The sequence below is a fragment of the Leuresthes tenuis genome, unplaced genomic scaffold (assembly GCF_036924035.1).
Source record: "Leuresthes tenuis unplaced genomic scaffold, fLeuTen1.0.hap1 SCAF_12, whole genome shotgun sequence".
Taxonomy (NCBI): Eukaryota; Metazoa; Chordata; class Actinopteri; order Atheriniformes; family Atherinopsidae; genus Leuresthes; species Leuresthes tenuis.
Window position 1 is genome coordinate 4,695,720 of NW_027325366.1, and position 26,482 is coordinate 4,722,201.

Here is a 26,482-nt window from a genome sequence, read left to right on the forward strand (position 1 = left end):
TAGTTTGTAGTAGTGTATCTTTGTTTTCTTCAGCTCTTTCTTCACTTTATCCGATAACAAGTCAGCATCGTCAGATTGATGCCAGAAACGTAGCAAGACATTTCAAGTAATGTCTTAGCAAATATATTTTTTTAAATCTAGGTTTGTAATCTACCCTTTGACTGAACTGTCAAAGCTGGAGTCAACTGAGATGAAGTAGAGAACATCATCCAGAGAAAAAAGTCACATGGCAGCAAACTAAACTCTTTTTCCCCTCTGAAAACATACATATGACACAAGGTTTGAGCATATGAACTTACATTTGCATTTTTTTCATATACGGAAGTATAAACAATAGACTGTGTGGAGGGATAGACGCAGCTACACTGCCATCTGCTTCATTCAGTTAAAGGCTGCTCTGGTGCTGAGCGAGTCTCCATACATCAGAACCATTCAATAAATGCTGTCACTACTCAGAGCTGCACACCCACACAGCCAATGTACACACACACAATTCCCTCAAGTAAACATTCATACACCGTGACAAATCCTCCAAGGAAACAGGTGTGCTCTGTAAAACACGTACAGGTCTCTTGGACAGACTAATTTGAAATTTTATCAGTCAACATATGAGCACCAAATAAACTCTGCAAAAGCCGCCATTAGTGTCAACACATGCTTTACAAAGAAAAACAAAAAGAAAAAAAATAACAGTCTCCCAACAAACTCAATACAACTGAGTGAGGATATCGTATAGTATTTCACTATAGGCTATGAAAACTAGTACTGGTACAAAGTAATCCTTGCATAACAAGAGCTCTTACCCATCAGTTGTGCTGTGCTGTCCGGTTGTTGCACGTTTGTATGTGCGCAGAGAAAAATATCTGAGCAAAACGCAGAGAAAGTGTGTTTCCTGTAGCCAAAAGTAAGACTGCCAGCGCAGCTTTAAATTCCACAGCCGCGCAGAGACATAGCAGACGGAGCTGGTTTGCTCAGTGAGAACCAATCTCTCCCTATCTCCGTCTCTCACTCCGTCGCCTCTCTGCTTCTCTCACAGACGTGTTTTGCACTGCCCTCCAGCTGCCACCCTCTCTCTGTTCCTCCATTCATCTGGTCCCCTCCCACTCTCCCTCCCACTCCCAGTGACATCAGAGGGCAGTCTCAGGCATGTTAAGGATTTTACGAGCGTCACTCTCTCTTTACCTCCTAATTCAGCAACCAACAAAGAGGCTGCGTCAGCTTGTTACCACATTCTCGACTAGACTAAAGCTCTGCTTTTGTACACAGCCTCTTCGTGTTGTGACTGAGTAGTGTACTAGTCCACATATAATGTTCTACTTGTTACACATGCTAAACAAAATCTAAAACCATCCTACACAGCAGGAATCCAGCAGCACGGACAGATGTGCAGCTCTGCCTCTCAACTAAAACACTCTTCAGCTGAAGATTCACCCATGAAACAGACATTCATCTCTGTCCACTGTGCTCACAGATTCCTAAACCTCACAAATCTGCAAATAAGGGCTGCACTGTGTATTTCACAAACCTAAACTGATAGAAAGTGGCACAAGGGCTGCATCAAAGCAGTTGACTAAATAATTCTACACAGGAAGGCATGGCGAAGAAACGACGTGACTGAGTAGTGAAACAGATTAACAGTACATGTGGATGCCTGATAAATGAGATTAGGGATGACTTTTGGACTGAATGATGATGATGAACAATTAGGACAGCTGAGGGACTTGCCCATCGTGTCAAATCTGTCCATTCTTAAGAAGTGCTCCTCAGGGGGGAGGCACCTCACATATGTCTCACTATCATGTCAATGGCCAGCTTGATATTCAGCTAGTTAAAAATGAAAAGAGGCACTTGGTGTGTACATGGTGAGCATGCAGCTGAGTAAAGAGTCACACATAATGGCTTCCTGTCACACAAACTCAATAGCTGGAAAAGTCACAGCTGGCAGCAAAGACTCAGATACTCAAAGTGAGCTGCACAATGTAATAATAAGAGATATGGACAATATATGTAAATTAACAGTCTACGATGTGGGGAAAAAAAGGCACAAAGTTAATTTTCTCCTCCCCTTTACACCATGAGGAGCTAAATTCAATTGAGTTCAATAATACAGTATTCACTAGACCAAAAATATAAATTATATTGTTTCAGAATACCTAATAAATCACACAATATCACAATATTACATAAGGCCGTGTGAAGCTCCTCTAACAGTCAATATGAATTTAGATGCTAAACTAAGGCATGAGGTCACAATGAGGAACTCACAAATCACTGAGGTCACAGACATGGCCACAGGTCCTTTTTAATGTTGTTGAGTATCAAAAACTAAAACTTAACTTTTAGTCTAATCCATACAATAACCCAGAGAGCTCATATGAGTTGCTTGTGAAAATATCCCACAGAGCCAAGGGCCCACAGAACTACAGTTAAACATTGTTAAATCAATTCATCACCATGATTATCACCATGAGCCTATCTGATAGACGAATGCCAAGAATGAGACCATCTTTCACTATAACATCCTCAAACTCCACATTGCATTCACTGCTAGTAGTAACCCTGCCAAGTTTGAAGTGCATTAAATGGGTGTAGGGACAGGAAAATATTTAAGAAAAGGAGAAGACGCAGAGATTTTTATTTTAAGTTAAGGAGATAACGTCTTCTCCTGAAATGATAAGTAGCTCACAAACTTTTCTATAATATAGAAATGTGTTATGCTGATTGATTAGTTTGTATAGATGAATTTACCTTAAAACTAAACTAAGTGGCTAAACTGTCGAAGCTTGGCCCTCAGCGAATCCTAACAAAAGGCTCCCAGCTGTGGCTAAATTCCGTTCCATTCTGTGTGCATGTACCCAGTGTCACAGAAATCATATCTGAACTTGTGACGTCATAATGAGGATCTAACAGATGTGTGAGGGCCCAAATGTTGCCTCGTCTTCTGTCATAACGTTGGCTTTCAACAGCAGCGAGTTATGTTCTAACACTAAGCCAAACAAGTGGAGAAAACTCCCAAAATGAGAGCACTTCTCATCAGAACATCATCATCAAACCATCTACTGTTTCTTCACATAGAGCTGGGTTGGGATGTAATGTTTGTAATGCTTATTTTTTACACTTTTTTTCCACTTGTTTTTGCATTTGAACTCTGTAAAATACATTGTGCTACATTCAATTTGTGTGAAAAGTGCCACACAAACAAAGTCTAATAGATTGGTTGATTGAATGAGTTCTTTTGATTTCATACACATGTGAGTACTAAAATCCTACAGTAATGTGTTTGTGCATGTATGTGCAAGTTAGGTTGTCTGATACTGTCTGCATGTTTGCAGGAGCTATTTTTGAAGTTTAGCGTAGAATCCAGGAAGCCAAGTTTTGTTTGATCTGACAACACGCCCACACACCTGGCCGTGATAAAGGTCTATGTTATCAGCTTGTTGTATGGTGTTGACGTCAAAGGCTTAGCGAAGCTTCATGCAGCCACACTGATAACAGCTAATGCCACTGATCCCAAACCACAATGGCATATGCTCACACTCAGAGAGACAAACACATTTTCATTTTTAGAACAGGGAGAATTTCCCCAAGGGAGGACAGTGACCAGACTGTGAAACTGAGCATAGAAATGCCTCATGACCTTTGTACTGAAAATCAATACATGGACATAGGTTGGTGGGCAAGTAAAGACCAGTTGTGGGGAACCGGCAGTTTATCAAGTAAGAAAATAAAAAGTGGGACAGATATGGACAGTTTTGAAGGGGTTTAGGGCAAAAATAGTCATTTATGTACCGTAAATGTAATTTCCACTTGTGACCCGGAATAGAGTGTTCCTCTTTTTTGGTGGAGTTTGAAGGATGAGCTGTGGAGTATTTTATAACAATGTGACTACTACTCGTTGATCCTCAAAGGAAATGGTGCAAGGTATCCCTACAAAATGGAGGCGTATCCAAATGAAAGCATTGAGGTCGGGCCTAAGACTGCTACTGCAGTCAGACCAGCTTTGACAAACCATATATTAGTAATTCATAAGCATTAAAGTAATTTAAGTTAATCTGTTCACAAGTACACGAAAATAACTGCTTTGTAACAAAGAGAAAACTAGTAAGAATGCCAAGCATCCCAAAGTTACAGTGAATCTTGGAAAAAACAAATCATTTTACTGGAATCATCTGGATCTTTACACACAATACTTGCAACCAAAGGATGAACGCAAGGAAGCAAGAAAAGTCTTACAGTGAACTTGATAACAACTTTGGAACAAAGTAGCCAAGCCACAGGAAAGTGCAGCATCTTCAACACTGGTTGTTACATCTCAGTTCTTGGTTGTGCTACGCAATACTGCAAGTCTAAAGACACCGAATTTAAGAACCTCGTGCAGGGACCTAGAGCATATAAGTGATCATTAGGAATGACATAGGAATGAAAGTGTTCTGTGTGAAACCTTGCAGCCTTACAAAGGAGGCTATAGCTACAAGTGAAAGATTTGCAACAGCCATAGAGAGAACAGGCAATAAGTGTGTGTATCGGAGATGAATAGCTTGTGTAGCTATCCGCATTAGAGACAGCATGCACACGTGTGCCTTAAATAATGCATGTGGCATAATGATTGCAAGGCATGCTGAAATACAGTGTGGCAACCAGGCAGACATTACTGATGAATAAGTAATGGACGGCGTCCGGCTCATAATATACACACACATTCATGCATGCGCACAGATTAGCATTAGGCATGCAAGCATACATGAAGCAAAAGCCTGCTCATGCTTGTAGGGGGAGAAGACAGCAAGTCTTATTTTTTTTCTTTATAAAGCTTATGCCCTCATCTCCCCCCTTCTCTTTAAAGTGACAGGGAATAGTGGGAAGGAGGGAGTCTGCTTTTTTCATCCATCTCCTCAGAGAAACCCAGACCAGACTCAACATATGTGAGATATCATGTCGTTTATTATTGATTCGGGTTATTTATAATACACACACTCCCTAATGCTCTTCTATAGACCGAAAAAAAACCTCTACATCTTTCTCTGCCTCCTATCCAGGTAAGGTAGGCTCTTGAGCAATCTCACAATGCAGAAGTTAAATCTAACTCTTAACACAAACAAACAAATCAATAACTTTCTCATTCAAACAATAAAACTGATTTGTGAATTTATTATTTCAAATGAGCTCACAAAGAATATCCTAGTTTCCTTGTTTAATCCAAATATAAAGCACTCCATCAGTACATTTTATGACCAAAACAAATACTTTCTATACACGTACACACACACACACACACGCACATATACATTTATACCGTGCCAGATGGTTCTTTTGACAGGACCAAAAGGATCTGTCGTTAATGTCAAAGTGAACTGAGTTATCACCAGAATACGTTGAGTCTAAAGTATCACTTGCTAAAAGTCAGACATTTTTCTATTTAATTATCCACTCATCTAGAATTTGATGGTAGAAACAGGTTAAAAAAAAGCTTTAGAGCAAAAGTCAGGAAAAGTTAGTGGTACTAAAAAGAAAATGGGTAACAGGAAATATATTGTAGGGTAATGGGTGAAATTTGTGTTATAGAGTGTAAAAAGAGCACCTTAGAGAGGGTGAGTCTCTCAGAGGTAAAGTTAATCTACATATTGTGGAGTAATTTCAAGTTGTAATATTCTCTTCTACAGTACATACTATCAAAAGACTCCAAACATCAATACTGGATGCTCATGATCTCTCTGTCTGTGAACACAGTTCACTGTACCATCCACATACAGGTTAAAGCTTGATCATGCAAAGTAGAAGCTGTATGTGAACATGATCTAGATACACCGTGGTCTTCTCTGGGCCAAAGCACATTTAAAATGGTCTGCAGGAATGTGGAAAACTGTTCTGTCGTTGGTGGAATCATATTTTCAAATTCTTCTTTGGAAATCACAAAAGTTGCGTCTTTTGGTCTAAAGAGAAGAGGGACCATTAGGCTTGGTATCAGTGCTCAGTTAAAAGCATCTCTGCCAGTGGCAAACTCTGCATCTCTGCCAGTTTGGCACATATTGCATTTATTACAACAGTATGGCTTCGTAGTAGAAGAGTTTGGGTTCTGGACTGGCCTACCTGCAGTCCAGACCTTTCACCAACCAAAAACATTTGGTACATCATGAAACGACAGAATACCCAGGACGTCAGATTAAAATGGGACAACATTCCTATCCCAATGGTCCAGTCACTGGTCTCCTCAGTTCCCATCCGCTGGATATATATTCATGTAATGTTTTTTCACATTGTTTAAGCCTGTCTTTCTGTACCACTCGTCAGAGGTTGCATATATCAGCCATGTGTCAGTACTTCTATCAAAGACCTTTTTTTTTTTTTTTTTTTTAAATCAAACACCATCTTAGTTGGAGGTCTGACAAAGTTACATTTTCCATTTATTGTCCAAAATAGGATATAGATTAGAATAAATCTGAAAAAAAATAATTCATTTAAAAAAACATTTCACACCTGCACACAAAAACACGCTAACAATATTTAGATTATCTTTGCTTGAGGCTGTCAATCTGTTTTTTTTAAGTAGCAATGTATTTAAAAAAATATTGATTATTTTATTTCAAATTATTTCAAACATTGCTGAAGGATTCCTTGAAACAGCAAGACATCAAAAACCCTTCTTAAAAACCCACTAAGGAAACAAAATGAGAATATTTAAACCCCTGACTGCAGAGGGGAGCTCCTTTCATTCATATTTTACAGCCTGTCCTTCCATCTCAATGGTAATTCCCACCCTGTCTGCACCAGCTCAAAGCAGACACAGAGCCATTAGCTGTCAGCGATGCTGGGGGATGTCAGCACACCACACGAAAAAATCCTAAGTGGCCCTGCGTGCCATAGCTCAACTCTTTAACTCCTTGTGCAACCTGTCTATTGTGAAACGCAGGTTGTGAAGATGGTTACAGAAGTAAATGGGGAAACCATAAAAAACAAGTCTGTGCATACGCCTTATGAGAAAAGATCACTTCATCCAGATCTGTAAGCACCCAAGTATTTTTTCCTTCGTAACTTTTTCCAAAGCACTTCACTTAGAAAACTCTTAGACAATCACAGACAGCAAATCATTGTATATTTCTTTACTCAAATGAGTCTGTGGTAAAACAGACTCTCACTGAAACCCATGCCATAGCCATTAGACAGGGTCTGTAATAAACTCCTCTTCCCGGACCAAGGAAAGCTAGCCTCTGGTTGTAATGGTGTCATGCCCAGATGCTAAAGAACTCTTGCGAGCAAAAAGCAAAGGTCTGAACCTTGGAGTGGTCATCTATAATAGATAGCATCCAGAAGACTCTTGTAGACCCATATGGTCATGGCAGGGCTTTTAAAAGCCTTTACAGAACTGACCTCTGCATTAGCAGCTGACTTTAACAGGAAGAGAAGGCATGGCTGGTATCCCAAGCTAGCTGTAATGAGAACAATATTACTCTCTGATTAGCAGCAAAATATGTGTTACTGAGACTATAGCCTTCTGATAACATCATCCTTTGGTGTGTACATGTGCAAGTAGTGAGGCATTAGTTCTAAAATGGCTGTGAGGTAACAAAAAGCGAACTGCTGGTCAACTGAGTTAAAATATGTTCGAGACCACAGGCTGAGTTGCTGATGCAAAGATGCTTCAAGACCTGCCTAGAAACGGACTGTATGAAAAAGCTAAAGCTGCTTAATATAATCAGTAACATTAAAATATTTCATGTAAACAAAAAAAATTCCAATTTATCTTTCTTGCTCTGACACCTTTCAACCTAAAACATATGAAAGCAAACAAAGGCAAAGGAACGTTACTGGAACATCACATCCTCTTGACTCGAGTTTCCTTTGTGTGTAACATCTATACCATCTCAGGTGAAAAACAAAAATGAAAGAATTTCTATGTGTTCATGCAAACACACTAGTAAACAATACCTATATTTCCAGACAGCTGTTATGTTTTTGAAAGCTTACCCAGGCAGCCAAAGCAGCAAAACACACAAGGCCATATGCAACATTTATAACCTGGTAAAATCTTCTCCCTATCCACTACATTCTCACAAACTGTCTCACAACCTCCTGTAACTGTCAAGATACCGGTACAGATGCAGACAATGTAGGTTAAAGCATCGCCTGCTCTACTGGAAGACAAAAACAAGCTGGACTGTAGGCACTATGCCATACTTTCTAAGACCTGAATGTGATGAGTGTATCTCTCTTTAAGAGATTTGACAGGAAGGTGACAACCTTCAAGCTATATCTGTAAATTTTATTAGAAACTGGTATCCTGTCTCCTATATTCCTTTTATAACTCAGATTTTTGTGTTTTCTCATAATCTCTTTAGAAAATTGAACCTAGGTAAATTCTTCTATGGACACCGTGAGCCATGTTTAAAAAAAAGGTTCAGTAAGATGAGAGAGCAGAGGAAAGAGCAAAGAGCAGTGGAGCATATTTCAGCCCTGAGAGCAATTTGAAAACATCCCCTGGGCATTTACTCTGATAATGTTATTACTATGTATGCTTATGTGGATGTTTATGAGAGCAATGGTGGCTTGGCCGAAAAGTAGCAGCTGTCCACCAACTCCTGCCTTTACCAAACTGGCACAAGGCAGGGGTATGCATGCCAGGTCAGGGAGTGTTGGGGTGGGAGGTTTGTAGATGGCTCTGGAGGTCCATCTGCAGGTCTAGTAGCAGAGCTGATAGGCATGTAGGCTCCCTGGTGACCACATGTATACAAAACATGTAGTTTTCCATTACAAAAAGTTGTCATTATGAGCTGCGGATCAAGTGTCATTGTAGGGGAGTAGGACCTAAAATAAAATACAAATACAGTCCAATTAAAGAGCAAAAAGTCGTATTCTTTTATAAAATATGCAGTTTGATCGTACAACACAAATGAACTGCAGTGAATCAGGGATTTTCTCTAGTAAGTCTTGAAATTAATGAGAAAAAAATGCTAACATTATGAGCACCAGCTACAGTAAAATAAAAAAATATGGTGGTGTGCAGAAAATTGGGCACTTTATAGCGGATGAGCAAATACAAACACAACAAAATCAATGTCAGAATTGTGAGCAAATATTCGGCCATGTGCAGAGACACAAAATTGTGAGTTCCAGTTAGAAGGGGGGAGGCATCAGGGTCTGGCCAGCAGACAAGAGTCCGGTCATGGTGACCTACGGGGGGGGGGGGGCTCTATCTCTGGCTTCTCAGTACATTTGTTGTCCCCATTTAAGTCCTCTCACATACTGATGTGTCATATTAACTCTTTTCAATTACGAGAAGAAGATTTTGTGAGGACATTTCTTAGGGAGGGGGAGAGTTAGGCATTCGTTTACTTTAGGAATATATCACATGTCCAGAGTGCTCTCAAAGATATACAAACACAGATGTGGGCGTGAGTACAGATATGGAGATGCAGAGTCAGAAAGAATTTGGTACGGTCCAAAAAATGTTTCTCACCACTTTTGAGATTTGCTTTCCAGAGTTTTGAAATGGTTACGGTAATGGTAACACTACGGTAACAATGTTTGCATAATGCACCTTTATTGTGCCCTCTTTTCTGCTTTTTCAGAACCTCTTCTCCTAAAATACTCCTCATTTGCCATGTCCATCCGCCCCCACCCATCTCCATTCATTACATCTACACCTACTCCAGCTCCCTCCCTCTAACCCACTCTCAGGTTTTAAGTGCTCATAGATTATTGACAACTAGAAATAAAGATAAAATAAACTGTTCAGGCATAGGATGGGAGCAGGCTAACAGGTCTGCTGCTTCCCGTGTGAACCGCTCTTCATCTTCTGTCAGCTGGCTTGCAGTCTTTTATTCAGCTAAGCCTATCAGGGCTGTGCAGACAGAATGTGGACATGTGCACAAAGCTTTAAAGCAGAAAAAAACTTTTTAAAAAACTGTCACATTTCTTGCAGATAATGACGGTGCACGTCAAACAGGGACTGATGAAAGGAGCCATAACGAAGCCCTTTTGTGAGCTACAAAAACCACTTGCGCTCGACATTATCTGTCACTTCGGCACTTTCTCCCACTCTGCTCTGCTGTTTCTCCCTCCTCCTTTCTTAATTTGTCTTCCCCTCTCCATCCTCCTCCCTCATATCTTCTCTCACCTTCCCCTCCCTCCTCCTCACTCCCTGCAGCGTCTGTGCTCTGACAGTTATGTGTGAGTGGAGCGTGGGCTGCTGCTAATTTGTGCAGAGTGGGAGAAAGCTGTTTTGGCTCGTGGAGAAAAAAGGCCTGGTTTAGCTTGTGCAGCCGGATGGATGGATGGACGGATGGAGAGACATGCCATGCAAACACACACTCATTTATACAAGTTTGTTTAGTCTAGACTTTGCTCTCCGTCACCTAAAGTCACACACATTCAGATACCATCAGATGCTCAAACCTGTATGGACATCCAAGTGAAACGTGGCTTTGAAAGCTTCTTCCTCTTACAATACCTCATCCTGAGTGCAATTTACTCATCCTAATTAATATGCACTCAAATCTGTTTCCATCAGTCTTCTTCACCATCACCGTCAATGCTCTTCTCTCTCATTTTTAAGTTTCAGCTGCATAAATCATCCACTCAGATTGACACTACTTTTCATTCAAACTTTTTGAAAATTTCACAACCACACAGGCTGGTGACTGTAAGGTCATCAGCACCAGCTGCAGCCGTCTTGTTTGGGTCTGTGTCAGAACGGACTTAACAGCACAGAACACATGCACAGGAAGTGTCACTGTTGCTCTTGGCACCCAGTTAATTAATTCCAACACATCTTTTGAATGTGTTAGTAGACATTGCACCACACTACCTCCTATAAAATGTGCTCCTTTTTTGGCAGGCTTTAAACATTTGGTTATTATTAGGACTGTTTTTCAAGGGAATTTATGTAGAAATATAATCCAGTGATTTGAATATGTACGTACATAGGGTTAATGTAATAAGAGATAAAACTTTCTGGGCTTTGTATTGGGTAAATTTGATGCAGTCTCTCAGCGTTTCTAAGTACAATTGATGTTAAAAAGGCCAAATGCGATTTGTCCTCTAGGTAAGTTTTTTTTTTTTGATGAAACCTTTTCTTAACTATGCTGGCATTTAAAGTCATTTTAAGTGGAAAGAGATTGAGAGCTAGAAACTGTTTTTTTGTTTCTTAAAGATGTTTACTTCAGCTGAAAAATTACTCAAAAAGCACCAACAATATACAGTCAGGGCCTAATGGGATTTTTTTTCTTTTTAAAAATAGATGACCTCACAAAAAATAAAATAATCTGGCATATACAATACATCGCATATTCTAAAATGCAGAAATAGTGAAAATCTAAGTACATCACTACTGTTTCCATAGGAAGGACCTTGTTTGGAAGGGTTACCAGGACAAAGGTTCTTCTCTAAAGAAAAGAGATGAAACTACAGCTTAGGTTTACAAAGTGGCAATGATCTGAAGAAACCACAAGATTTCTGATACATATGTTCTCTGGACACACAAGACCAAAGTGAAGATTTGTTTGGTCATAATGCACAGCAGCATGTTTGGAGGAAACCAAACACAGCATATCAGCACCAAACACCTCATACCAGCTGTCAAGCACGGTGGTGGAGGGCTGATGATCTGGGCTTGTTCTGCAGCCACAGGACCTGGGCACCTTGCAGTCATTGAGTCCACCATGAACTCCTCTGTGCACTGAAGTATTCTAGAGTCAATTGTGAGGCCATCTGTTGGACAGCTATCGCTTGGAAGACACTGGGTCATCATCAGGACAATGATTTCATGTACATCAACAAATCTACAACAGAATGACTGAAAAGAAAATAATCAAAGTGTTTCACAGACTCAGTCAAAGTCCAGACCTCAACCTGATTAAAATGCTGTGCTGGAACCTTAGGAGAGCTGTACACAAACCACTTGCAGCAAATGTCGATGGATGAACCAACACTGTGTGGGCCAAAATTTCCTCAGTTATTTCTTCCAAAGATAGTTCTACAAGCTGTGAATCATTTTCAAAGCTTTCAAAAATCACTGTAATAATCAAAAAGCTTGTCATTTAGTAATATACAGAAGGTCTGCTTATTGATTTCTCCATTCATTCATTCATTAAGGAGGTGTGAATATTCCTTTGCAAATGTTTGGCACTCCCATGGAAAAGTCCCAAAACAAGAAACTTGCACAACAGGGGTCAACTGAAAAAGTGTTTAAGCCAAAAGACAGCAGTCAGAGGTTAATCCCTGATTGTTGACGTTTGTAAAAAGCTCCTCTGTAGCCCACAATTTCTACTAAACACAGAATTACAGTACATCACTACCAAATGAAGCTTCAGATTTACCTCAGCTTCTCAGTGTGCTCACTCACCCACACATTCACTTTTTCTCTGTTTCTCTCTCTTAGCAGGGAGTCACTTAAATGACCTGTGAATGCCAACATCATTCACTTTATTTCAATCTCTATTTAAGATGCAGACTCTTCAAAGGAAGATTTCTGATGTTTGACCGAGGACACGAGCAGGGCCATGAAGGGGGGTTAGATAATGTCAGTTCAACTGCTCAGACTCTTCTCGACACTTACAAAATATTTACAGAAGTGTACATGCATTAATCTTCTTTCAAAGTCCAAGAATGCCTTTTTTCAGCACAGCTTTTTTGGGGGGGAGATGTGTGCAAAACAATTAAACTATTTGACTAAATGCTGCTGCACCCACAAAGAGTCAAGAACATTTGAGGGATAAACTAATCATTGTAATGTACAGCAACGGTAACTTACAGAGCATATAGATTTCAAATACTGTTTGTTACAATATTTGTTAACCATTTTAAGTTGGGTTTAAGCAATAAAACTAAAAGGTTAGGTATTGGACAAGATTGTGATTCTCTTAGCTATTCAACCAAAGCCTCTGCCAGTCTGCTCGGTGAGTGGCGAGTGAGTAAAATAAGCACCTGATCTGGATGCGACTGTAAGTAAGAGAAGAAGATTTAGAACATTCTGTCAATATTTCACATCTAATGCAATAATATAAAATGTAAATATAGTGACAAACCATCTACTGAAAGACTCCTGCTTTTTCTTCCCATGAAAAAAAGGAACTTGTGATGCTTACAACTGAATTTGGGACCAATCGGGTCTCTCCATGAGGACAATAATCTTAAATCCTTAAAATGCCAAAACCTTTAGCACAATGCTGTGTGCACACACTTGTCCATGTGTTTATACCATTACATGCATCACCGCCGCAGGCAGTGAAACGTGCTATTAGCAGACTGAAGCTCAGGTCTTGGCACCTATACGTGTGACATCACTGCTGCATCAGCATTTTCTCTGGCCACATGGGACAAACATACCGCTTGTGGGTTGATGACAGGCTGATGTAGTGTGATCATCCTACCCTCCTGTCAACAAGAACATTAAGATCCAACAAAACTTGCCCGTTTTACACGTAAATGCACGTGTGCACTGACACACAGATTGCTAATTCTGATCCGAGGTTCTTGCTGAATGACACACAGTCATGTGCTAAAAACAACGTGCTATTTAAGCTGGTGGACTTTAATACATGCTTGAGAGTAAATGATAAGTTTCCTCACAAACAGACACTGACAGAATGTATTCCTAAGCTGCACATTAGCAAGCAAAGGCAACCACAATAACCTGATCCCCCACTGAGTGCTGATGTTCTGCTATCACCTGTGCTGCATTACACATGAGGAAACCCAAAGGCAGGACTGGATCAATCACTTAGAACTGGTATAAATGTCATACTGAAACACTCTTTTTTATTCTTAATATTTCCAATTCAAATGATAGGCAACAATGCAAAATAATAATTTGAGCCCCACATATCAAAGTGATTTTTGCACAAGGATGCTACAAGTAGTTTATATATAAATTAAATATAAATCAATGAGTTCACAAAGAAAAGCAAAATGAAGTCTCCATGGCCCCATCTGCCATTTAGATTTGGTCAACCTACAAGTAATCATGGTTCAAATCCGTTCAGGTTGTTCTTTCAGACCTGGATTATTGTAATCAGGAACAGCACCACAAATAAATTCCTGTTCTTCTGACTAGATAAGCAAATAAAAGATCCATTATTCCCATTATCAACTTTGTTACTTGAAGACAGATTAGTCTTGTATTTCCATTTTTTATTGTTGCAAAATAACAATAATGGGAAAAAGTCCAAAAGCTAGAAAACCCCACATGCTCAGTACTTAAGAACTACCGCAGCTTGCAAACTGCTGTGGATTTAGTTAATCAGGATTAATTGCTGCCATCTTTGCGAACGCCCATTGGTAAGAGCAGTTACACTTGGATTAAGATGTTGATGGAATTAGGATTAGTGAAATCTGAGGAAAAATCTGAAAAAACAACTGAAGAAGATTTAAAGGAAGCGTTCACAGGCAAAACGTCAAAGTAGTTTTTCAAAAGGGATCAATGTTTAAGACTGGATTTCTTATCTGGCAGTTGCTAACCTGCTCAAAACTGGCCTGATTGCAGTTGCTTATTATTATCATTATTATCATCATATATTTTCATTATTTTAGATCTAGTTATTCTAAGCACTTAATTTTTAAAGTTAATCTTACCACAGCTGATAAACTGATGCAATCTCAACACCCAAAAATATCATTTATTTAAAATAATTTGGTTCAAGCAACTCAAGGGAAAATTGAGATAAAACCAATTACCTCAGGATTTACAATAATGGGAGTATATTATATACTGTTATACAGACAGACAGGTTCAGCTCTAGCAATCAATTTTTTTTTATTCTTAATTTTTTTTTTAAGTACACCGAGGTTAAATAAAAAGCACCATTTCCAGTTTGAATTAGGAATTCTACTAAATATTCAAAACTAATTTCTTAAATCAGTAATTCATAGATCAACTTAATATATATGTGTGTATTTGCCAGCAACACGCATGAAAACAGTTATGAAACAGGAAAATAAAGAGAGACAGAAAAGCTTAAATACCATACAAGTAACACATTTCTGGAAGAGTCTACAATGAGGAGATGAGTTGTTGACAGGTGAGGGCGTCACGATTGGATATAAAAAGAGCATTCAAAGTGCTAAGAGACATTTTGCACCTTCATGGTGCACTTCTGACTTTTCCACAGGAGAGAACAAAACCAGCACAACTAAGACTAGTCATGCCACCATTATCAAAAGTCAAACTGGCTCAGGACTACCGTGAAAAATACATTTTCACTCAATACAGTCCACCGTTGCATAGAGAAATGCAACCTAAAACTATACGGAGGAAACCATATATCATTGTGCACGTGCTCATCTTCGATGGACGAAAAAACAGTAAACTCATGTTCTGTGGGCAGATGAGTCCAGAACTGGCATCTGATAAGGAAAAAACATCCAGGCTGTTATCAGCAAAAGGTGCAAAAGCCAGCATCCATGATGGCATGGGGGTGCATCAGTGTCCATGGCATGGATGACTTCATACTGAAGGTCATACGTTGGAATTTTGGAGATGTGCTACCATGAAGGTGACTTCTTTTCCCAGACGGTAAGTGGTTGTTTCAGCTGGATAAGGTTGGACCTCATTCTGCATGACTTACAGCAGCGAGGCTTCATAGACGCAATGTGTTTTTGACCTGTCTGCAATCCAGATCTGTCCCTATTGAAAATGTATAGAAAATCAGACAAAAAAAACACAGACTATTGAGCCCCTGAAATCTTGTACACTCAGCAAACTACAACAATTAGTATCTTCAGCTCCCAAATGAGAAAGAGGGAGGAAAAGCAAGGAGATATGACAAACTGTAAACATTCTTCTATCCTAGCCTTTTCTTAGCCTTTTCTCAGTGTGTTGCTGACAAAAAAAAAAAAATCTGGATTTTGAGCTTTTTATCAAGAGTTAAAGAGTTCTTGCTTTTGTGGTTTTCATTTGAATCTTATACCAAATGTGATGGAGTCCAGATAGCAACAGGGAGTACAATGAAATACAAGACAATTACATATAATTTATTGTCAAATTTCCTTAATTTGATATGCCTTGATGCAGCTACATAAATATATTAGTTTTTTGATATTCTAATATCTTAGAACCGGTTGTTTCCAGGAGAATGGTTTGACTTTTGTTTTTACAGAGAATAAACAGAAGTAAACAGCATTGCTCTGGTTGTTTCATGGGAACTTTCAACTCTATTGTTCAAAGCACAAATTGTTGCCATATTTCTGCTCCAACGAAACTTATGTAATCACTCAGCTTGTAAGTGTTGTTACAGTAGAATGTGCACTACAACATTGTCTAAATAATAGGCATTTTTCACAGACCTCAGTACTGTCAAAAATTAAAAACTAAGTGTGGTTTGAAATATCTCCCATCCACAGATCTGATCAGAAGTCTTAAGTTCCTTCATTCATTCAAGTAGAAAGCAGACAGGAGAGAAGAAAACCTAGTGTGGAAGTGAAAAATGACAGACTGCGTCTGCTGTGTCACACATGAAAGAGCAGAAACACATACCCACGCCTACTATGGATTTTGTTTTTCTGGGTTCTGAGGTGCTATTTTCAGCGTTAGCAGACTGCTCCATGATTAATACATGACGGAGGGCGGGGTTGAATAAAACATTCATATCATACACATCAACACACACACCAAATACATGAGAGGAGAGGAGTGGTGAGGAGATGAGAGGGTTAGGGTTTAAAATGTCCCTTTAATAACCATTGGTTGGAGAAAATACATCAGTCACAGTTTAAACCGTATACAAAAGAGAACTTCCCAAAATCCAAAAGTACAACTACAAAAAAGCTCATTTCAAAAGTTCAGAACCAGATACCCGTTCCCTCCCACCAATCACAAAGCCCCTCCCTCAGCCCACACACGACTGCAGGCCTGAAGATTGTCAGTCATGTGAAAATAGGCATATTCAACTCTCAGTCCTGCCTTTACAAGTCCCTTCAAAACTGAAACCGTCTCTACGCTACCAGAGCCCTGAATCTGGTTCTCTCTAGTCAGCCATAGTGGCAATTTTGCAGAACCCAATACAAAGTTCAACAGGCAAAGTTTCTCTGCAGAGTATTTGGGTCCATAGATGAACAAAGGAAAAGAGAAACGCTCTCCAAGGGCCTGAAACTAGAATTTTACAAGCACAAATAAATGTGACAGCCAGGAGCACTAAATGAACAAATGCATGAGTGTTTTATCCTCAAAACAGAAAACACACTCCCTTCCAACCCTAGGATCAATGTGTGCTCTGTATCTGTTTGTAGCTATAGACCCATGCACAATTCTCCCCTGGAGTTCTGCCGTTCATTTTTCAACAGGGTCTGCCAGCTGCCTTTAGGGAAAAAATATGGGCCAAGAAACTCAGTCCAACTCAACTCCCGAGCTTCTGACCAGGTCTTAAAGTTAAGGACCTTGACGCATACTTGCTACAGTTTCTCTATAACTGAAGACCTTCCAGTCGAGGAGTTTTGAGGGATAGCAACCAACCCCCCTTGTCCCTCCACTCCCCTACAGCTGGGTAAACCTTCACAAAGATTCTGACACATTGTGGCAGAGCAGCATGGACCTCCTCCACCACCCTGTGGATCAGCCTGACAGAGGTGAGATTACTCCCTCAGCAGGTCCACAGATGTGGATACATCAGGTCAGCCTCCCTTGGGCTGTCCCACAGAGGGGCAGACAGCAGAGCTTGAGTACCGATGAAGGTGTTGGGGAAAAAAAAGGCTCCTCAAACACCTACATGCCTGATCTCATTGGGTTTTCGTGGGAAAAGTTTGCCATGCCTGAAAGACCAAGCTATAAAATTGAGAGAGTCCAGTAAGATCCATATGCTCAATTTCCAACAGGAAAAGCTGCTTGTGGTAACCGCAGCATCCAACTCTCTTCAACAGCAGACACACTTTTTCAAGCCAGTGGTGACCATAGTCATAAAGGATTCTCTGTACAGTTTGAACCCTGAAACTGGCTATTTTGGATGTGATGTCGATGAGCCCCTGTCCTTCCTCAGACACAGGCAAATAGAGAACAGCTGCCTGAACCCAATGATGGCCAGATCAGAAAAAGTTCAAGATGGCCTTCTGAATGTCCTCTATGATGCCATTTGGTGGAGGCAGAGCAACAAGCTTGTTCCAAAGAGTTGAGGCAACCAAGTTATTAACAACCAGAACCCTCCCCCTATACGACAACTGTGGTAGCAGCCATTTCCATTTAGACGACATTCTCCTTTAATCCCTCCCAGTTTTTCCTTTGGAAACCCTTGGCATATAAAACTTTCTCCTCTGGGCTGAACTCAGGGAAGCCCTTCAGGAGCTTGCCACGGCACTCCAAATCACACTTCCCTAAAAAGGTCTGCATAAAACTCCCAAGCATGATTCCTCAGCTCAACAGTCTGTTGTAATTCCACCAATAATGGCTTCTAATAAAGCCTTCTTCTTCCTCTTCACCATTCTTCCCTGTATTTTTAGTTCAGTGGCTGCGGACAGAGAGCGTCCCAGTTCCAGCACAGCTGCAGACACCTGTGATAGAATGATTTTATGGCGGTATTAATGAATAAAATGGTGAAACAGGCAGTAAAGTTCATGGAAATGTCAAAGTCATGAACAATGTTTATTTAAAAGTAAATTCTTAAAAAGACTCATTGTAATTAGTATTCATAAGAGCTTCATATAGTTGAAAGGGCTCATAACCTAAAAAGTTAAGAATACTGTGTCATAATTCAGTTCATGATCGACTTGTTTAGCCTTAAAATTATAGATTGATTGATTTGTGCATGATTGATTAGTCATATGTGCAGTGAGCAGAATGCCTCATTCTCAGTGAAACTGCTGAGAGAGAACCATCGTTTTTATTCATTTATCCCCTTTTCAGGGTGTAACATTTTGAAAACACCGATGGGGTCAGTGTGATGAGGGTTTGCTGTAAAGGATAGACATAATTCAACCCCCCCATATCTATTACCAATGTGGAAAATACAGTGTGGTAGTGGAGTCACTTCACAGAGAGACTTGCATGTAACTTGAGCTTAACTACTGGTACCAGGGGAGCTGCACTGACAACTCTGCGAAGAGAAGGTCCTGCATCCAACTAATATTGTCCTCCAACCAGAGTCAGAAATGGATTCTTCAGAGCTAGAAGACCTGAAATTAGAAATTACTGGAGCTTTGTACACATTGACGAGAGATGCTTTGGTTGAACTCTGTGAACTCCTAAATATTGCTGGCTCAAAATATGATAAAGTATCAGGTAAAAGTCGCTCATTCCTTAGGTCATAAAACACTTAGAGGAGAGCTGGGTGAACTTGAGGATCGGGGAATGGCAGAGCTGCTGCTTTTGAAAGATAAAATTGTTGCACTGCAAGAGACTGCTCTGAATAGTACACTGAAACATGTCTCTAGAAGCTAGACAGACAAACGAGGTGCAAGAACAGGTCAGTCTGCCTTCAGAAGACGAGAGACTTAAAGAGAGATAGAGACACTCCAGCTAGCTTTAGGATTATCATAACAAGAAAAAACAAGCCAAACCAGTGGAGCCCAAATGCAGTGAGTGGGGAGAATGACACAGCCAAACAAACTTCTCAGCCTTGCCTGCCATTGCAATGGGGCAGAGAATTCAAAATATCTGGGCAGATTGGTGAACCAGGCCTAAAAGACAAACTTACCTTCTCCATCCTAGCACACCAAATTGAGCAGAGCATCAGTAAAGGAGTTCCTGAAATGGAAATAGCTGATGCAGTTATCAGGGCAATAGCACCAGGTCTACAATTGCACAACTACTTGGAAGGCAAAACCAATCTGATTGCCTATACTAGGATTAGGAGGATTCTTAGGTCCTACTACCAAGAGAAGGGATCAACAGAACTGTACAAACAACTAACCTCAGAGGTCCACAAACCTTTTCAATTCCTGTCCTAGATCTAAGGCAAAATCCTTTTTGCTTCACAAGAAGAAGAATCTGGGTAACAATATGATCCTGTTCTTGTGCAGAGTATGTTCCTCCATACGGTCTTGACATCAAGCATCCTAGAAAGGTGGATACCCAGTCTCATCTTGCCACTCTTGTAGGGAGCTGGTGCATGGTTGAATGTTATATACAAGGCTGCAGGATCCAAGGATTATGGGATTAAGGCTCTCAAATGTGTATTGTTGATGAAAAATGGAAAAGGAAACCTTTACCACAGTGAATGGACAAAGTATGCCATATAAGGGGTTCATTGAAGTTACTTTTGGTTTAGCTGCCAAAAGAGCCAACCCCAAAGAACTTATTGTTCCCATGCTAATGATGAAAGATGAAAAGTTTTCACAACCATTTGTAGACTTTAATGCCATTGAGCAAATACTGACAACCAGTGCTATAGAGCAAATGGATTCTACAAGAACAAAGCAGTTGCATGAGGTGCAAAGAGTAGTTTCCCCCTGCCTTGAAAGAGAAAATGTAACAACATTTATTGATCTAGTGACTGCTGAACAATCACATGATTATGTTGTGAGAACAACAAAAGAGAAAGTCATCATACCAAAACACACATCTCTTCACACTGACTGTAAGGTACAGACGCGGCCACTGAAGACAGACACTACTCTTCTTTCTGAGACTGACATAAACCCTTAGTGGACTGAGGGTCTGGAGTTTTGTGAGACTCTGGGAAAACTCAGAAAGGGTGCCCCTGCCTACATTGCTCTGATCATGATATTGAACTGTTAGGAAAAACTGTTGTGTGTGCAGTCGTAGTGGCAACTCATGGTTTTCATTGTTAGACCAAGGGAAGGCCTACCATCAGGGCTTTATGGATGAAGACAGCAGACCTTTGACTGCATAAATTTGTGACACCATGGGGTCTGTACTAATGGATAAGGATTCCATTTGGGATAATGAATGTACCTGCAGCCTTCCAACGCTGTATAGAAGAGTGTCTGGAAGAGGCGTGAGACAACATCTATGTACCCTACCTGAATGACCCTACCTGAATGACACATTGGTGTTCAGTCCTTCATTTGAAGATCATGTGAATGAAAGTGCTCCAGCTGTTAAGGAAGTATGGGATCAAGTTAAAACCCAGCAAGTGTGAATTATTCAAACGTGAGGTTCGCTACTTAGGTAGAATTGTGTCAGCTGATGGTAGCAAAATTGATAACAAAATTGATAATAAAATTAAATAACAGAATGTAATGAACTTCATACCTGATCATGCAGTTAGAGAAAAATCTAAATTACCAGTGAAGAGCACCAAAGCAAAATTCAAAACCCTCAACCCTCGTACGTACACCACCACAGTCACCCGAAACGGAACGGAGAGGAGAGTAGAGAAGAGAAGTTTTGAAATGACAGTATTATATTATAAGAAAGCTGGATAATATACGAGTGTCTGTGTGCTTGTGCGTGTGTGTTAGTCGGGTGATAACAGCAGATGGTAGAAAGATGACACCATGGCTTGATGGGCAAGACACAGGCCAAGTAATCACACACTCAAACACACACAAAGACAGATTTGATAGTCTAAGAGGGAGTTACACATCAGCCATGAGCTCATTTTAAAATGTTCTGTTTGGTCTCATCAATGCCTCTTGCAAAAGTCCCATTCAGACACATATATCAAGAGAAGGAGTGTGATAGAAAATCCAAGTCATGATGTCATGTGTGAGCGTATGGAAATGTGCATGTCTATTTGCATGTGTGCAGGAAACACATCTCATGGAAACCAGGCAGCTGTATAGGTTTCTAGCTATGACCACTGTGACCTATAGTGCCTCAGCAGGAAGACAGCTCAAGCGTTCACTGTCTAAAACACACAATAATGTGAGGAAATCTCCATAGAAACCACAGTAAACAAATATCCAGAGAGTGAAAGGGGGAGAGAAGCACACTCCCACACAGTTTTAGAATGATGTTGTCCTAAACTTAGAGTTACTGATACTACAACTACAGCCAAGTTGCCTGAACATCACATATCTATAACCTGAATACACATGGCGTGGTTAGACAAGCGGTAACAGTGGTGCCTGTTGTTAATATATTTTACAGCATACAAGCCAGGTGACCCAGCTGCCTTTGAGCAGAGCTTTAGAGCTCATAACATGCCTTTTACAGGTAGGTTTTTACATTTATTTTGGGGGTCTGCATACAACTGTTTATATGCTTAAAAAGTGAAGAAAAAAAGACTCCCAAATTCTCTTTAAAGGTCCAGTTTTTTGTTTTGTTTGAGGCAGTGGTTCATTTTTAGTCTTGCTGAGCTCGCCACAAGGATGACATTATGCAAATTAGTTAAATGGTGATATAGAAAGTTTACAAAAGAAAAGTCTGGACTACGGTTTCAGGTTGTTCGTGTTGTGTTTGTGGGACTCTAAGAAACTATCATGACATTTAATTTTCACAAAATGTAACAAATAATAACTTTAATAGGTTGATTTATAAACATCAAATTTAATCAGTCAATTCACTAAAGCCCTATTCCATCTTCAGGCCTGTCTTTTGTGAAAAGATTACATATGTAGCATTTCTCCAAAGGCATCTAGAATCTAGTTTTCAATTAATGTATCAATGGCTTAAATCTGGAGAGCAACACAGGTGACATAATGTAGCCATAGCTAGTGCATGTGTGCACAGTCCACTGGAAAATACATCATTTGTATATCTGCTCTGTAGGCTGGAAAAAAACAAAAAAAAAAACTCAAGTCCACTTCAGACAAGATACTTAATCACACCGTCTCACACCGTCTAAAGTTGTCTAAAGGGCCTAATTGAACAGCCGTGCACTCTACAGTACAGCTATTATCGGCAGTTATGTGATAACAAGTGATAAAGTTCAACAGAAAGGAGACCGAGAGGCTGATTCTGCCAACTCTGTTGTAGACTGTAAAAATAAAAAAGGGGGCATTTGAAACAGTCGGGACTTTCAGTGGGAGATAGAATCGTAAGAGAAATAACGAATTTTACATGATCAGTTTCTTGATCGTATTTCGATGACATGTCATAGTGCTTCAAGATGCACTTTACTGTATGCAGCAATAAATATTATCAAAGTAAGCAATGTCCAGCAGGGTGTAATTGTTGTGTGGAGATGTGCGGCTCGGTTACAGTGGAGAGCACCATGTGATGGATACTTTAATGTATTGACCTATGTGACCTGTGCCATATGCATGCCTCTCAGCCAGAATACAGCAGATTCCCAAGTGATATGAAGGAATATACATATGGCCTCTAAAAATAAATATGTGCTATGAAAAAGTATGTGTGCTTCTGAGCTCAGGCAGGACAGGGATTTGCTCTTTTTCCATGTGTCATATCTCATTTGTAAAGGCCTGGATGCATCGACAGACTTCCTTGTGGATAGACATACGTGATCACCACATGGAAAAGGAAGAGGGGCAGTGCCAAGTTACCGATGGCTGGCAGGACGACAAGTTGGCTCAGAGACTAGCAGGAAGCAGGAGTGCCTGATTCAGTGGATGCACACCCAGTGAATAATGCTGGAGCACCCCTCCACAATGCAAGGAGAGGCACCAGGAATACACGGACATTCATGAAAATGCGCTTAAAGACAATGGAGCAGTGTTAGCAAATCCTATGCAGCTACACACCTTCCTTCTGCTTAACTGTGAAACCGCTTTGTTCCGGGAAACCTCTCTTTCCACCTGACCAGCAGCCCCAAAACTGTGCCAGGCACACCAACCTGTCTGGTTCACTACAACTCAGTGTGGTGTATTCTGAGCCCTCGATATCGGTTTCAAAGCTTCGCTACTTATCCACTCTGCCAACTATGTCATCCTGTCTGCTGAGGCTACACCAAAACTGCCCTTCTGCTACAACCAAACTCTGAGCCAGTCTGAGAGTGTGCCAGCAACGCCAACCTGTCACTGTCTCTCTAAACCACAAGATAATCTGTCTGCCAACCAACATATGAAAAGATTCACTCCACAATCAGACATCCATCATGACTAATTGCTAGAAAAGTAGCCTTAATATGAGCAAGTTTTTTTTTTTAAAGACTAGGTTGCCAGCCTCTGTCCAGTTAGTGCATGTACCAGGTCTCTCTAGGTATTTCAATGGGATTTAGGTCCGGGATCATTTCTGGCCACTTATAAATAGCCACATCACAGGCCACTTTAAAAAGCGTCGTTTTCTTCTCTAAAAGTCAAAGATTCTAAAATCAAACACATTTTACCCTGAAATGCCTTGGCAGTCCTCTGATTTCACTGTTCATTTCATACATTCTCTGTATCAAAGGAATAGTATGACTGAACCACCATTTTCTGTCCTGTTTTACTGTAGGGTGCTCTTTTATCTTATGGGCCTTGATATACTGGCATACCTAAAGAATACTTACATACTTTGGTTTCTTCTGCCCTTGGAACACTTTTACACAGTAAACACTTTTTAGTCTTTACATTTGGTGTGTGTTGGGAGTCTAGCTTACTTACAGTAGAGACTAAAAGCATAATATCTGATTGTGTAGAATATAATAACGGTGAACTTGCAGACTGCAACAAGCTGAAAAAGTCTGCACTGCCAAGTCTGTAAGAGGAACTACAGTAGTTACTAAAAACATGAACGGCCATATGTAGCAACAGTGTCTGGTGTGTTTATTCTGAGCTACTACAGGAAATCTCTGTACGTGTGGCGATGCCTCAAGAAAGCAATGTTTGTCCAGGTAACATTTTATTGAAAGCTGTTCAGTTGTTGATGCCGAATAATAAACCAAGACATTTTTTAAAAAATATCCAAATGGAACAAACATTAAAAAGCCATTTTTGCTGGTAGGATATGGTGAAGAAATTGGTTTAATCAAATATGATCAAATAGGATTTATTTATCTATGATAAATAAATGCTTGGCTGTTATACATGTATTTCTTCTTTGCACAAATGCACCAAATTAAGAGATTAATGGATCAAATGGGACGTACGAATTGTGAATGATATAGAATTTTTCTTTTTCAACTCTGTCTACATAGAGGATTAAACCCTCAAATAATTTCCCATCAATACAATGCCAAAACCCACTTCTTGGCCTTGTGGCCATGTTTACCAAGTACTTTTCCTTTTGTCATTTTAAACCTACAAGACTAATCACAGTCTTTGACTTTATTTTTAATATTTAGCTGCAGGACATTTTTACATTTGTCTGCCAGAGTGCATGTGATTTGTGTGGGTGTTAAAGGGACAAAACATGAAAAATCAGGTGTTTACAGTAATTAAAGGTCGTGTTTGTTTGTGAGAGATGGAAAGCACATTGCTGACATCTTTTCCATTCATCACTATGAAATCAATTGGTATTTTTCCAAATAGCGTTGCTTTGTTTTTAAAGAGAATCAAATGTCTTCTTATCCTAATATTTCAGAAAAGTCAACACATATTTCTGCATGTTTTCTATGCAGTTTAGTGTATGTTTACATGCGCTTTTAATGAGTCATAACATGACTAGAACCCTGCAAAAACTCTCCCACCCCAACTGTCCACTAACAGAGAGGCCAGGACAGCTGATGTATATATGAACAGATGGATTAATAAGATGCATAAAAATATGGAAGGATAGTAGATTTATATTCATGTAAGCATGATCAATATCATACATATTCAGGATTGTTCTAAATATCTGCCAAATTGTACATTATCTGAATCCAAAATGACCAGACTGAGAATACAAGCCATTAAACTATTAATTCATTCAATTGGTTTATCCAAAGTGCAGTCTGGATGTCCAAAATCTGTGAATATTTATACTGTAATCCATCCATCTGCAAACCAGGTCCATTGAATCTCTAAAGGGAGGTGCCCAGGAGGAATAGTCCATCTGATAAGGTGCCTGAGGTTATTGTTGGGACAACAGGATCTACTCTGAGCACTTCCTTGTTAATTCAGTTAATTTACTAGAATAATTACATTCACATACACATTTTCATTAAAATGTCAGAATTCAGGATATCAGGAGGTCAGACGATGTGGTTCTACAGTCCATAGCTTTCTGTGCTGCTCACACACACAAAATTGATGATCACAAACAGAGCCTGTGTGGCCTGGCAGCAGGCAGGCAGCATGCTGTAAGTCCACTGGGAGACGGGAGATCCCTACGACACATAAAACTGATGCTATCTGAGCACGTTTATGAACAGCCTGAAAGTGTGCTAAAAGAAACAGAGACATCTGTACAGGAGTTAAAGGGTCACAGGGCAGAGAGAAGGGCTGTTCTGTCTGGAGTCTACCATGCGATGTCCACATGTGTGTTGCTCTTACATTCATTCTAATTTATACACAGCTGTAGTCTGAGCATTCATGGGTTAAGTTGATATTTAGCTGAACAGTGAAGTGAAACAAAATAATAGAACCCTGCTGTAATAAGACATCACTTTCTATTCTGTGAACTGAAAACAGACACTACAGACATTGTTGCGGTAAAGTAGGGTCTGTGTACGCTCCAGATTGTGTCTCCGGATAAAAGGCATCAGATTGTACATTTCTGAACATTCAATTCATCTTCATCACAGTGATTCCCCTGATTTTGAGCACAACAAGAAGCTAAGAGAAGTTATTTCCATCC

The 26,482-nt window shown here is 39.9% G+C and overlaps 1 protein-coding gene across 3 annotated transcripts in view; it reads right to left on the reverse strand.

Annotated features, from left to right (window-relative positions):
• hdac4 (histone deacetylase 4) overlaps nucleotides 1-26,482 on the reverse strand; it is a 128,783-nt gene that overhangs the window by 62,851 nt on the left and 39,450 nt on the right. Inside the window, exon 1 of one of the 3 annotated variants that reach the window (XM_072397851.1) lies at nucleotides 804-1,058. The exons of the other annotated variants lie outside the window; for them this stretch is intronic. Within the exon in view, the coding sequence (XP_072253952.1) occupies nucleotides 804-807 (4 nt within the window). The 5' untranslated portion in view covers nucleotides 808-1,058. Of the gene's footprint in view, nucleotides 1-803; nucleotides 1,059-26,482 lie in introns of those variants that run through there. 3 annotated transcript variants of the gene reach the window in all.